General features: G+C 34.6%; 1 protein-coding gene and 1 long non-coding RNA gene across 3 annotated transcripts in view; one reads left to right on the forward strand and one right to left on the reverse strand.

Annotated features, from left to right (window-relative positions):
* The first annotated feature begins 814 nt into the window (after positions 1-814).
* On the forward strand, positions 815-1376 carry LOC140171591 (uncharacterized). Its single transcript, XR_011861620.1, has 2 exons — positions 815-1161; positions 1204-1376. It is a non-coding gene; the product is annotated as an uncharacterized lncRNA (long non-coding RNA).
* Positions 1377-8115: 6739 nt separating this feature from the next.
* LOC140171590 (uncharacterized) overlaps positions 8116-15990 on the reverse strand; it is a 54980-nt gene continuing 47105 nt past the window's right edge. Inside the window, exons 3-5 of one of the 2 annotated variants that reach the window (XM_072194871.1) lie at positions 14937-15690; positions 14285-14381; positions 8116-10978 (exon numbers count right to left, since the gene is read on the reverse strand). In XM_072194871.1, the coding sequence (XP_072050972.1) occupies positions 10961-10978; positions 14285-14381; positions 14937-15690 (869 nt within the window). In that variant the 3' untranslated portion in view covers positions 8116-10960. Of the gene's footprint in view, positions 11053-14284; positions 14382-14936; positions 15691-15990 lie in introns of both variants that reach the window. The other variant, XM_072194870.1, reaches the window with a different exon arrangement.

Here is a 15990-nt window from a genome sequence, read left to right on the forward strand (position 1 = left end):
CACCCCAACCAGTAACTGGATCTATGGTGTTCCATTGCCACAATTTAACATTTTCCACATCGATCCAATTTAAAATGTTAATTCTTATTTGCAGATAATTAGCCTTGCATACCAATTTATACTAAAATGAAAAAGAAAACAAAATTACACTTTCTCTGTAGATCTCATGTTGTCTTTTTCCCTCAAAAAGAAGTACCCTTGATAATGCACATCCCTCATCATTGCATTTGTGTACAAGAATTAAAATGTCCCACAAAATATAGACCACAGTAGATGAATTGGGCTATTCTTTAAAAAAAATCCACACTACCCCTGTGGACGGTTTTGAAAATATCTTCCACATGGGAAGTATGAATTCAAATGAATTGAACACATTAGGTAGCTCCATTTGAATTTCATATATGTTGAGTTTCAAATGGAGCTGCTAATGTGTTCATTCCACTTGAAATTCATGCTCCACTTGAAGATATTTCCAAAATCTTCCACAGGGGTACCGTAGTATTCATTTTTAATGGAAGAGTCCATTATTACCTTTCATGCCTGAAAATGTGAACAACTTGATCCTTATTCCTTTTTAAAGAAATGACAAGTTCCCATCACATGCATGACAGAGCCAAAATTATGACTACTTTCTGCAATTCATTTTGGTTATCACATGACAACCGCCCTTTACAATGTTATTCTGAAACATTACAAGGTGTCCCAAATTTATTGGTATCCATCAGGGGTGACCATTTGACGCTAACATTTTACATGACCATCACATGATATTTGCTTTGCATAAGATCCATTTCAACTTTACCAAAGACGTTTTCAAACCGCTGCACAAAAATAAAGGTTACTCCAAAAAGTTGTAATTAAATGAGTATGAGTAACACAGATACTATTTATTATAAGATTTAAACACAATTGTTTTCGTTTGTTCCAGAAAGATGTCGACAAGGACTTGGATACCCATATATTCCCCCATACCTGATGACGCCAATATACAGGGTGGTATTAGGCGTCTTGAATCTCATTCTCTATATCTATAATACTAACATCTAAAAAGCCGTGGAATGTGATGGTATTAATAATTTTGGGACACCATGTATCATACCCAAGTCAAGTTAAATAAGCTACAAATTCTACTATTGCAAAAGTTAATTTACAATTTATAAGGTAAGAAACAAAACAGAATGTACTAAATTTACAATTTATAAGGTAAGAAACAAAACAGAATGTACTAATATGGTGCTCATGAAGAGTAGCACCAAAAATAAACAATTCAAAACAATTTTAAAATATGTGACCGAAATAACTTTTTAACACCTTGTATTAAATTATCAGAAAACATAAAAAAAAAGTAACTTGTAATATTAATCAAACCGAGCAAAGTTTGTAACCAAATAAAGCTGTTTCTGAAAATATTTAATATACCAATCGATTTTCATTTTTTTGAACGACAAAAATTCAAATGTGGCTTATTTGTCAGTCATAAACTACACACGTTTTGAAAAAAAGAAAGGGAAAATACTACTTTAATGGTACCCTATACATATAGCACCCTATTATGTATAGTGTCAGACAAAATACTACTTAATAGTAAAAGCTACATTGTGGGACTACTTAACAATTGTAACTTATAAATATATGAAATAAAACAACAATCTTAACTTATAAATATATGAAATAAAACAAAGAAACAAAAGTTATCATTGTATCTATACAAATGAGAAGGTTGGTCAAATTTTACATATAACAAAATAGGATAATAACTCATAACATGTTCTGTTTATCTTTCATAACATATATTAACCTTGGTTAACTAACATAAATTCACTCCACAGTCTTAAGTGATCCACTCATTGATCAAAGTTTTCAAATTCACTACATGTATGTCCACATGGAGGGGCTTCAACTACTAAGGTTAAATAACTTGTGTGATATATAATGGGTGTTAAACGGTTGATTGTTTAATTGTTCTCTTTTGGTATTTGTACCAAAAAAAATAAACAGATATTACGACTGCCAATATAGTGAAAGGGTATGCAATAACCCCTTGACTGTCCAAGGGGACCCTAGAGCATAGAGAGGAACCAAAATCCAACCCATCTGCAATCAAAAATTGCCACTTGCTACTAAATACAGATTGATGCAGATTATGTTTTCTCACTCATATGATTCAATCACATCAAGATTGAATACGGCCACCATTGTGGAAGTATTGAAAACATAGTGTCTCATATATTACATTGTTGCTTTGTTAACGGAACAGCTTCAATTGATATAAAACAATATTACTGACATAACCAAAAAACATTAGTATATCTTGTACATGTAGGAGATACTGACTGACCACCTCTTCACTACTTGTGAGCTGTACTTGTGCAATGGGCTATGCCAGTAGAAATCCATACACCCCCTATGGAAGACATGACCTTAATCTCCCACATAGGGGGTGTAGATTTCAAATGCAGTCACCCAGTCAGGCAACCCCATTTGAAATTCACACTCCCTGTGTGGAAGATTAAGGTCATGTATCAATAGGGGTATGATTTCAAACTGGAATAGCCTATTGGGCAAGTTGTAGTATAGTCAAAACTTGCCCGGATGTCTAGCTGTTAAATGAGCTTTGAAAATTGTTACATAAAATCTTACTCAATAGGCATCGATTACACACTTATTTAAAGTTAAGCAAGTCCAGAATAGCAAGCAGGTCTTACAATATGTTTAATATTTTCCAATTATTCATTACTAGCATTTCTTCCATGCCAGTATTCTGCAGGTTAAACACCAGCATTGTCAGAACATGTCAGAAACACTTTAATTAACCTATACATATCAAAGTTGGAGTGTTTCACATCAAAATTGTAAAATACTTTATAAGTTTGTCTCGTCTCAAGTTGAGAGTAACGGCATGTTGGATTTATGCGGCTACACCACCAGCGTACGGACAAAACGCCCATCTATGCATGTGTATACACCCCGCTGGATAGGTTGGCACACGCGACTCAAATCTGCCACTGCAAAATCCAACATGAGAAAAGACGGACTGTAGTACACTGTACTCTCTATCCACTGGCTCCCCCTGGCTCCATGCATGGTTTTATATATTAGAAGGAGTGAATACTAAAATGGAGGGGCTATCTTTTTTAAAGTAGGAAACATTTCAAGTGTTTTAACCCTTATGAATACTACAAAATTTACATCATCCATAGAATACACTCACTTTCACATTGAAAACTAGAGTTACCCTTCAATCAACATGTAACAAATTCCATTGTCAACAGTCTAGTTAATAAAACTTGCACCTAAAAAAAAAATTTAAAAAATTACCTGTCCTACATGTACAAATTCAGGTGCAATATACTTATTTACATATGTGATACAAATGATTATGATATATACTAAATAACATTCTCTTGGTCGGACAATAGTTACAATAGGTTGAAGTTACAATAGGGAAACAGCCTTGTAAAACAAATGTATGTGTAGTTCCCAAATACTCAAGAGCTGAATACAAGCAGCTCAAAGGAGTTGTTCCTAAACACCTCACTTGCCCAACATCTCACGTTACTGGAGTTTAAATTTCATTGCAGCGTGAAAATTAATCTTGCTTCATACAAATTAGTTTGGCAGGAATTGTTTGATTTTCCCAAATTAACTGTGTCATGTAGTAACCCTTTTTTTTAAACAAGGCTAGATAGGTGTAACAGGACCTGTGGTTCCCACTCAAATCAGCTGAGCCAAGATTTACTCGTAATAAATTATTGAGTCATGCTTTTATAGTTTGTTCGGCTTATAATTGGTGAAAATGATGAGATTATAACATTGTATATTGATTTAGAATCACATGCACTCAGTTGGGTGCAGCATTTACGCTAGTTGTGTGTCGCATGTGTGACTGGCGCATGCTTATGTAAATTTATGTGAACGTAAGTTGGGATTTGATTGATAAAAACAATTTTGCCAATTATAAGCCAAACAAATTATAATCCTCTTTTTTCACCCTAAGATTTACCAACATTAAATGCAAGCTGGCAGTTCATTCCATTTTAATACAGATTATTTACACATTCAAATCTCTGGAGTTTCTACCAACTTACTCTATGCAAAATGCAAACCTATTTCTTGCATTAACTTTTTCAACATACTTCATAAAAAAATACCTGCACTTAGTACACCTTTTCTAAATACCATTCTTGAAACACTTCACACCTATAATATACACCTTGCATCTATTAATCAATGCGCTATTCCAGTTGAAATTCATACACCCCCTATGGAGGACATGACCTTAATCTCCCACACAGGCTAGGGGTGCAGGTTTCAAATGGAGTCATCCATTCAGGTAACCCCATTTGAAATTCACACTTCCAATGTGGAAGATTAAGAGAATGTCTTGACAGTAGGTGTATGGATTTCAACTGGAATAGCTCAATACTCTCTAAGGGATAAAATCAAAACTCGACCAGCGGTTACCGGGGTTGGACAGTGTTCTATTGTTAAGAATAGAAACTGGCTTCAACCAGACAGAACGGCCCAGAGCCAACAGTCGAGTTTTGATTTCATTCCTAAAACACACCTTTTTATAAGTTAATCTACCATGTTTATCAAAATATTCTCCCTGTGACAACAACATGTCACATCATAAGAATCTTTGCAAAGCTATTTCATATCACATGATCATATCAAACCAACTGCAAAAAAACACATGAAATTTTGTCACCCTCTTAAATAAGAAATGTATGATTGAAAACACATCAAAAGTAGAGATCATTAGTTCATATTTTCAATGAGCTATAATTCTATGAATACTAGTAATGGAATTAGCAATACTATCTGGGATGCACACCCTATGCTACAGTTTAACGATGATATATGTTATTGCACCTCTCACAATACATGAAACTACAGGAAGTAAAACTTGCATATATCCCCCTGATTGGCTTTAAATAGCAAGGATTAGGGATGTGTTATGCTAACACTACCAACACGTCGTAAGTGAATTCTAAAATCAATCGTAAGTTATGATGTATCTTAACTTCCATATCTTTGAAGGATATTTGTGATTGGTACACATAATAATAGTGAATGTAACGGGAACACATTCAATGACATTGTTAAGTCATGAAGAGTAAAGAGTCATTGCAACTTTACGACGGGTTATTTAAGCTACAATGTTAACGTTTAGTGAACCACAACCCCTGATCCTATGCTCTTTGCTTATACAAGACTATGTATTTGTAACAGATAAACTATAGCGGGTGCTGTTCAAAAACATGACATATGCACAGTAGTAAACAAATACAACACAGGCTATATTTGTGGCATTCCCAAAGCCAGCAAGTTTAAATTTATAATATGTACGCACCAAATGTACCACATCCTGTGTTCAGAGGAAAGTGGTCAAATCGGATGTTGAATTTCACCGCAAAATCAATACAAATTCATCTGTTGGCACCCGTCACAAATACAATAATATTGATACTAACAACAAAGAGTACCTTAACAATAACCTCATAACAAGCAAAGCCAGGGGGATAAAAATAAGTTGCATTGCAAATTTATCAACCGATTTGTTACGAGCAAGGCCACTTGATTAGTGAGATACTTATTTACATAACACTCCATCTATAAATATGTCTTCATTATACAAGGTAAAAGCCTATATATCACAGCATTAAACATGATGAACTGACCCTGTACAACAGGATTGGAAAACTGAGTACATATATATATATATATCTATATATATATATAACAAGGTTTTTATCGGTCAAGAGTGTGCGACCCGACAACACGTTCATTGTCTAATTTGTTCATTCCAATTAAATATAGTCATCAATTAAAATTCTGATTTACCCACTTGAACTTTGACGTGACCTTTTTACTGGAACCATTATACTCATGGTAAAAAAACAATCTGCTCTGCTCACCGCAGTACAACTTAAGGACAACTGTACATTTGGTTATGTCTCTAGCATGTCACTCTTGAAGTTGATGCTGAATATTGATAATATGTAGTGATGGTCAAGGACAGAATAATTGTTTCTTAGTTCGAGTTGTATGATTATGATTATACCTAGAGGATACAACAGCTTCCAATTCCTCCTGAGAGGGGACAAGAAGTAACATTTTTGTCCATGAGTATATTTCTGAGCTACAGTAAAATTTACATTCTAATCAGGTGCTAACCTGCAGATGATAAAACAGACTTGTTAATGCATGTAAACCTCATGCACATTTTTCCAGGAAACATCACATGAGGTTTGAGTAACCATGGCAACGTCACAAATTATACTACTTCTAAAGCACATCCGGTTCCCTACTTCTACAGGATGCACATACTGATGTATAATAAATAAATGATGAGAATATTGCCATACCCAACATTTTTGCTACCGCCATTGAAGGCAATATTTTCTTGTAAAGATGTGTAAGCAGGCCCCGGGTAGCAGGTTGAAACAAAGGGCTATTCCAGTTGAAATCCATACACCCCCTACAGACGACATGGCCTTAATCTCCCACACAAGGGTGTAGATTTCAAATGGAGTCACCCATTCAGGTTAATCAATCCAATTTGAAATCTGCACCCCCAGTGTGGGAGATTAAGGTCATGTTTTCCAATGGGGGTATGGATTTCAACTGGAATAGCCCAAATTGGGTGCATCATCAAAATAATGAACTTCCTATAGCAGCAATTTAAACATAAATACAAGCATGCTAATATTTTCTACAATATTTATACTTTATAAAACTATTACTTCATAAACTACACTATTAATCCTACTTAATATCTGGCTGCCTAGTAAAAACTGCAGTATCTGCATATGTTATAACATGGAAGATACTGTCTTTTTACTTGCGAGCGCAGATATGCATGTGACTAGTACGACTACCTATTAGTTGTGGGATAGGGCAATTAGTATGTTTTTAGCGGGTTTGCTGTCGGACAAGTTTAGTGTTCTCAAGCTTTCATCAGGAGTAGCTCTGACTTCTTCAGGATAAAGTACTTAAGTATGAGACATGTAGGCCGCCACTGGTGGCTCTGAAAAGAGCCGTTCACTGAAGACTGCCCTCTACACATTACCAAACCTTGACATACTGACTACATCTGTACCTGGTACAAAAATCTTCTCTGTTGACAAGGGGCAGTCTTCAATGAAGGGCTCTTTTCAGAGCCACCAAAAACTTTTACATTAGCAAATAGGTGAGGTTTCTTTGTTCACAAGGGGCAGTCTTCAGTGAACGGCTCTTTTCACAACCACCAGTAGGCAATGGGCAGCCTCATATTTAGGTACTGTGTCCTAACAAATTCTTGACAGTTGTTAATTTGTCCGACGGTGACACCTCTAAAAACTTAATGATTGCTACCTATTAGTATTACACTGAGATTCAAAATAACAATATCATTACACTTTCGCAAACCGTGACTACATCTACATGTGCCTGGTACAAAAAACTTCTCTGAATACTTTCAATTCTAGAATATACATGTATAAATAACATTGAAATACACTTTGACATATTAAAATAGTAATAATTAATTACACAATACAAGGTTTAGTGTCACCAAAAATAGTGTTGTCTTTCGACTATCTCAATTCCATCATCTTTCATATAATACATAGTTTAACCCCCTGAGCACTACCTGCCGATCTAACATTGCCTCTGATTGGTCAATTTCACGATATTTTCACTTTAATCACCAATCAGAATGGAGCTTTGAAAATAATTCACCTCAATTTTTTTGTGTAGTGAAATTATTCTAACAATGTTGCTGATTGGGCCAATTGATAATGAAAACTTCTTTTTGGCCAATCGGCAGGTAGTTCTCATGGGGTTAAACCATTAACACCACTGTCGTTCCCTTTCTTTCTTTTTTTACGTATGAAAATAGCATTGTATAATCAGTCTATACATGCAAGCTCACTCTCCCTCATACACATTTGCAATCTCAGAAAGACATTAATTTTAGTTTCTGGTTTACTGGACTGGAATACACCAAAAATGATAAATATTCTGGTTTCTAGTACCTCTTTTACCCACAAAAAGGGTATGGAGGAAAAAAGTATACAAAAATGGCTGGGGAGGGGGTCATGTTTTGTTTGTCTTGATTCTGACATGTAATAGTCAAAATTCAAATAATATAGTTATATTTTATTGCAATAAAAAAATGCAATAAAATATATTACACTCCACTCTCCTAACATATGATTTTCTTTGAAATATGCATATATCAAGCAATTAGTTTTCGACTGAAAATTGAAATTCATATAATTTTTATTTTTGATAAAGCAATTTTTCCCTACCTTTGTTTGATAATCACATTTTTTTTTCAGTCTGTTACTGGAAAATTTTTTTTTTTTGCCTTAGTTCATAAAACTCTTGGATCCCAAGGGCTTGATTTTATTCCATAAAATCTATTTTATTCCATAAAATCTTACAAGGGTTTGCACCAATGCTTGAAAATTGATATGCTATTACTGTGCTAGGGTTGTGGTTATTGTGATTATTACCGGTAATATTAATAAAGCATCACAAGCTGTTGCAAAGAAAAATGTTAATGCATTTTGTGCTTGTTTAGGCCAAACAAATTTAGCATTTATATTTTCTACAAATCTGGGTTAGGCGAAGAAAAAAAACCCTGTTTTATGGGTGGACGGACTTTTAAACTAAGGTCGGTTATTCATGATTTGCTTTTTGATTTTTTTTTCTGGAAATATAAAATGACCCTAAAATGTCACCAAAAGTTTGAAAAATTGTGAAAAAAGTTTTCTGCAAACATATTTTGAAATATTTTTCAGTCAAAATCAATAAATTTTCGTCAAAAAACGGCTGATTTTGTATGATTTCAGGAAATTTTTTTAAATCTTCCAAATGCAAATTCTGGGTTGGTCAAGCCAGTAAAATAAGGTGTGTTTTTTTTTTGTCCCTTTAACACTACAATACTTTCTCATCTTTCCATGTCCTTCCTCATCCTCATAATGTACCCTTATAGAGAGTACAGTACTAACAGTCTAACACCCACCCATCCACAAGTCATGTCAGTGGTGGGCATTTGCTGTCGGGCAAACAGAATTTCAAACATACCTGCAAAACTTGAAATTCTCCCATTAAAAACAAGTTTGAACATAATATCTTATAGATTTAAGAAGATAAACTTTGCATGTCCTTGCAAAAGATTAATGTTACTTGTAAATGAAGTAGTCATTATTTTTATTTGTAACAGAATTTAGTGTTTTTAAAAATCTTGTTAGAATGTCATCAAGGACAAAAGTCTTTCAAAAAAATGTGTAGAATTTCACAAATTGCACACTTTCCCAAGACAAAATCATAAGCCACCTTTGTATGAATGAATATCAATGACCTAATCTGATTAAAACAAATTATGTTGGAACAAATGAAAATATGACATATAATATAGGCTAGGACCGGACTGGTTTTAGTGTACAGCACAAAAAGCACCAACAAGCTAGTGTGAGCATGAATATATACATACTATGTTCTGTAAAAGTGATATTTTTCCTTAATTATTTTTTCACACTGAGATTTTTTTGACAGTTTTGCTGCTAATAATAAGTTTTCTACATTTGTACATGACTCGATCACACATTGAAGAAACATGTTCACATGTTATAAATTCTGTGCCATCTATAATTAGGAGAGTGCAAAAAAAGCATGAAAATTAAAGAGTGCCAAATTTGACACACTCGCACTGAGAATTTTTTTTTCTACCTTGACCTGCACATAACATATTCACGTATATAAATTCTGAGCAACCTTAGTGCAAAAAAAGTATGAAAATTAAAGAGTGCAAAATAATACACTTTTACAGTATATATACCTACAATGTACTACCAATAATTCCTTGTTCGTGACTTTTGACTCTTACCAAAAAAAAATGTAATTGATTTCCCAGAAAAAAATCTATGGACGTAAAGAACATCATACAAGAATAGGTTGCATAGAACATTCTTAAAGGTAACTTACAACTACTGGACAGGGAGAAAGTCCATTTTAATGTATATAATTAAGTTAATAGACTTAATAAAATTTAATAATAACCCTCGCATGTGCAAATATACATGAATAATTGAATATTAAATTCAGTTCCATTTGTGTACTTATCAATTCGGTACACATGCACAAGATAAATGTTATAGTGTGTTAGTCAGCCCACAATATTACAAATTGTTTAATCTTTAGTTTACGTCTTTTGGAATACATTATTGTGTAAGAAAAAAAAAAAAAAATCAAAAGCCTAATTACTTATGTCCAATACATTTTTACCATGGAATACAAAACGTTAAATAACTCGGAATGTATTTGATTACATTTGAAAATCTGTTTTTAGTAATCAGGCTTACTCGATCCAAATGTAGATGCCATAGACTAGTAAAAAGCTTCATCACAAATACTTAGCAAAAAAATGACAAAGAAGGCAAAAAGTGAATTAGAATATAGTACATAACACCAATTTCTTGTGAAAAAAATTTCTATATTCCAATGTTTTCTTACCCTTCAGGACCTTGAATACAGAATTATGTCATCTTAATGTCTTTAAAGGAAACAGCAAAAATATAATACTTAATACGAAACAAAACCATGAAACTACTTTATCTCAGTAATTCCATTGTCATGTTTAAAAACAAGGAATCAATTGCACCGCCGGACGGCAGGCGACAACGCCGGATTAAATCAGTGAAAATCACAAAATTGTCGCCGGCTCATCTGATACCTTTATACCAATAAATTTCATCTTAGTACATATACCTTCAACAGTTTTTAGCCTTTTTTGTAGGCATCTATCTCAAACAAAAAACCACAGACTTATATGTCCTGCATTAAGAAGGTTCTCCAGGGCTGTATCAGGCCCGGGTCTCAGGTATGCATGTCCACTGCTCCTTGAAATCCTAGTCATGTATCTGTCATTTCCATTTACAGCAAAGTCAATTTACATGCTGAGAGAACCTCATAGTGGTTGATAGTCCTGCAAATATAAATAATGTAGACGAAGAAAGTCAAAGAGAAAGAAGAAAGAGAGGCTCACAGTGGCTGATGGTCCTGCAAATAAAAAAATAATGTAGATGAAGTCAGTGAGTGTCAAGTATTAAGATGGATGGTCATTCATTTAAAAGTAGGGTTGTTCATGCATTTCCACTTTAGCTGTCAAATTGAGTGTACCGTATTCGTTCCAATAAGCGTCCATAACCCAATAAGTGCCCACCCAGGGTATTTTCAATTTGCTAAAGGGTACCATTAATGTTGAAGTGACTGATAGACGTTGATACAGTGAAATAGCTTGAGGATTTGAAGTCCTGTGTAAACTTGCAATGCATTTTATACTGCATCAGAAAAGCTACTAGAACGTCTCAGGACCCTATTATAATGTAGGTAAATCTAAAGGTAAACCAGGTAAAAATAAGCGCCCACCCAAAATGACTTTGTATAGCGCCCTGTGCGCTTATTGGAATGAATATGGTACATTGTTAGGTACTGACTAAACAACCAATGTGAAAATACACAAGTTTATAAGGTGGAACACCAATTGCTGATCAAAAAATTTCCTACAGTAGAAATTTGATTTGAATGAAAACAGCTACTAATATTGTAATGATTGTCTTTGTTCACTGTGTGATGAACTCTCGCATGCAAGTAACCCAGCAGTGAATCCAACTCACAATGCTTATTTGTGATTGGTTTAGTATTTTCATTTGTATGCAAGGTTGGCGTTTGCATTGTATTTTGGAATACGATCGCGGTCCATTCACGTACAGCTGTGTTCATTCAAATGAAATTTTTACTTTATGATATGATATGATATGATTTTATTAACATGTACAACAACACAGCCAAACGGCCGATATTATACAAGAAACAAGGAAATATCAATTATCATGAAAGAAACAAAATACACATTTAAGGCAAAAATATGAAAAAAGACAACTTGGCATGGAAGATAGCAGAGTCTTTGGGTTTTTTTTAAATGTTGAAATAACGTCTCTCTCCCTTTAAGAATCGCACATGTGAAATCAGTTTAATATATATATATATGTAAACGGTAAAAGAATTTGTGTCAAATCCACACATTCAATTAGGCTTGTTTATGCATTTCCAATTTCTATTTCTGTCAAATACAGTGTTTGCGCATTATTTGGAACAGTACCGACTATACAATCACTGGGAAAACACACTTAAAAGGCAAACCCCCAGTACACCATTATTTACTTCAGCATATGAATTGTAAATGTTGAATTAACTTCTCTTTCTGCAAGAATCACACGTGTGAAATTTAATGTATCTACCATGTAAAATACACACCTTCGATCACTAAAAGTCATATCCATTATTTTCTACAATACAAGCTAATGTGTTTTTACTAGAGCATTTGGAAGCATAAACATGTTTGTAGATTTTAGTCGCGTTTCCTATGTGCAAATAAACTGACACTCTCCTCGCAATCAATCCCTACTCTTTGTTAATCAGGGTGTGCATGTGGTAAATTGAGTGTGACAAGCCTAGCTTGCATTAATGCAAAGTTAACACAGATTTGGTCCAATTCTTTGTTATTTGGCAAAATCTTATGTTAATTTTAAGAAGCTGGATATCTTGTCCTAAAGCAATCTACATCATGTATTCTAAGCCCCCGGGAGCTATGGCATTTTCTAAAGGGGGATTCACAGTGAATTTTAGATGAACAAATGGTGTTTATGTAAGCTTAAACATCAGTGAAATATGGGTGACTTCGGGTTTACTTCCTCTTGAAGTTCTATACAAAAAATGTAGTTATAGCAAATTACTTTTAAGTTTACTTTTAAGTCTGACCTACATCATATATGGCATGGCAAATTTCTGAATTTCTGTCAATTTTACTCTATAAAAATATGGAGGGGAGCATTTATTTAGATGGCAGCCTTTATATGACAGCATTTATGTTATGAAATCTTAATTTGTCGGACACTTATGTTCTACATGTTCTTTACCCATTGAATTTTTCTGCTTAGTTCTTTATGTATGGATGGGGGTGTGTGTATGTATGTGGGGGTGTACATATGCGGCATGTGTGTGTTTTTATTTGATAAATTATGCAACTTTATAGACCCATATCTATGTTAAGGGGGTGTTTGTTTCTCCTCATTCTAATGTGTTTTTATTGTATAAGTTGTTGCTGTTGTTTTTCTGATTTGAATGAAATCAAGATTTGATTGAGTGATTGATTATTCAAGAGAATATGGTACATATAGTGGTATGCTAATGTAAACACCCTGATATTTTTTAAAACAATATTATTGCCTTGCCATTACAGCGACTTTCCACTATATGTCATCAAATTCTATATACATAACCATCCGTAATGTAAAATAGAATTTGTATTATTTTCATCATCAAGAGTATAACCAAGCAGACTTTTGGTGAAATCCTTAAATCCCTAATGCTGACTTTCTTATGTATTTTATTGTTTTTGCTCCCGCTCCCTACCTAAATCTCAATTTTACAATTCCTAATTGAATAGGATCATGCCACATACATTGGAGATCTCGAACTTTAACATCCTACATAGTATGTTAGCCTGTATCCCACATAGAATGTTAACCTATGTTTACCCTGACATATAGCTATAATATTATTGCAATTACATAGCTAGGGACTTTCCCATTTTCTCATCACATTCTGCAAGCACAATGTTACAAAGGGCTGAAGAGGGTAATTTGCAAATATATTGGATTTTTCTCTCCAAATTCGAAAATTACTTTATACAAAGCCTTCAGAAGTAGCAATTAATGTTGGTCAATGTTTTATTTTCACTGCATTGTGAATTACTACAGCGTATTCAGCAGCGTAGCCAGCTTTTTAGTGCGAGGGGGCAAAGCCAAATTTTCTTCCCCATTTGTCAATTTTTCGACCAATTTTTAGTCATTTTAATGACACTTTACTCTTGCCATCCCCATTTTCATCACTGAAAATTTCTGTGGGCGCAATTTGCCCCCCCGGCTTCCCCTGGCTATGCCATTGAGTGTAAAGTGTTAGTGACAATCTTCTAGTACACATATATATATATATTTGGGTGCATCAAATGCCCCTCATGTCAAGCAAATTTCTTGTCCTAGTCTCAAAATATGCCATTGGTCAAAATATTAACCAGTGACAAATTTAAAGTTATTCTGTGGTCGAATATATCTTCAAATCGCCAGAAATTGTCTGATTGAGTATAACATCTTCCTGAACTAATTTCTGAAAATTTCCGATCAGCGGCTGAAAGGGTCTATGAAGTTTGTCAACTTGATACACTACTTACCCTGTCCCCACGATAGATGGGATTCTTGGAAAATGCTGACCAACCGCTGTCGTCCGTTTCCTCGTTAAGTCTGCCATAATTGTTTCTCAGTTTATGCCTAAATAATAATAAAAAGATAAATCAATAAACATCTTCAGGTGGAACAAAAAACTACAAAGCGTAGAACAAAGGCCATGGTTGATTCAACTTGAGGAAGATATCTATAACCAAGTCAAATAGTTAGTACACTTGGGATATGCACATTTGTGAAAGGTAAAATTGCTTCATGCAAGGGGCTTGCGAAAAGCAAGTGAGACTTTGATATAAAACTGGATCAATTAAAACTCATAGCAAAACCAATAAATATTGGGTGTAAAGCATCCAATTTTATCATTATTATGTTTGGATCCAATATTTTCATACACTTGGATTCATCAAAAAAAAAATAATAATGTAAAAAACAATGGGAGGGTATCCCTCTACAAGGGAACCAATTGTTATAAGTTTCTGAATTTGATGTGAACAATGGCAGAAGAAATGAAAGATTACAATGAAAAGAGGTCAACAGGAGGATGGAAAGAAAGACAAGAGGAAAGACATAAGGAGTTGAGGAGAAAGGAAAAACAAAGGAAGAAAAGGAAAGGAGAATTTGATAAAAACATGCCCAACTTACTTTCTATAAACATATCCGACTCCGATTAATGCTACCAATGCAATAGCAAATACAATAACAGTCACAACCACCGCAGTCTTGTGTCCCTGGCTGCTCTTCTTCGGTACTACTTTCTCATGTTCATCTGTCGTCAAGTGTTTAGCACCTGTCGTCAATGGTTTTGGTGGCGCTTTAGTTGTAGGTTCTTCAGTTGGGGCTTTAGTAGTCGTTTTTTGTGGAGCTTCTGTTTTTGCTGCTGTTGTAACCTTGGGTAATGTAGTTGGTTCTGGTTTCTGCGTGCTAGGTTTACCAGCTGCACCAGTTGTACCACCTGGCGCAGACGTTGTCGCGGATGTGTTATCAGTTTTGTTTTCTGCCACAGGTGTTGCTGTAGCACTTACTGAAGCAGGTTGTGTTGGCGTAACTTCTGTACCACTACCAGGTACGGGTGTCGTCGTACAGTTACTACCAGTGTCCGTGCAGTTTGTAGATTTTGTAGATGAAGGCACTGCTGAAGTAGTTGCACCTGCAGTTGTCACTACGGAGCCACTGGTTGTCGCAGCTGGTGATGATGTGGTAGTGGCACTGATGTTTCCATTATTTGGACTGCCATCTGTTTTAGATGTTTGTTCTGGATTGGTGGAACTGTTAGTAGTTGCGATAGGTCCTGGTATAACTGTTGTGTTAGTTTCTAATATTAATGTTGTTACCCATTCCGTTGTGATTCCTGTGTTATCGACGCCAGGCTTGACTGTTGATTGCGCCGCACAGCTCACTAGAACAAGAAAGAAAACAGAAGTAATAATGATTAATCATAATATTGATCATAATCATCATTTACTATTTTGTGAAAGTCAAACTTGACATCACAGTGCAACAGAGTGACTATTCTCTATGGACCACAATGGCCTCATTCCAGTGGCATAGTTCAATAACCTCAATTAAACACTCACAGTGCAAAATTTGACCTTAAGTTGCAGAGTTTTTGTACTCAAATTTTCAAAGGTCATTCAATGAATATGGTCATTTTCACGGTAAAGGGTGTAACTTTGGATTTTTAACATTTTGATCCGTA

Source organism: Amphiura filiformis, chromosome 15 (genome assembly GCF_039555335.1).
Source record: "Amphiura filiformis chromosome 15, Afil_fr2py, whole genome shotgun sequence".
NCBI classification, from domain to species: domain Eukaryota; kingdom Metazoa; phylum Echinodermata; class Ophiuroidea; order Amphilepidida; family Amphiuridae; genus Amphiura; species Amphiura filiformis.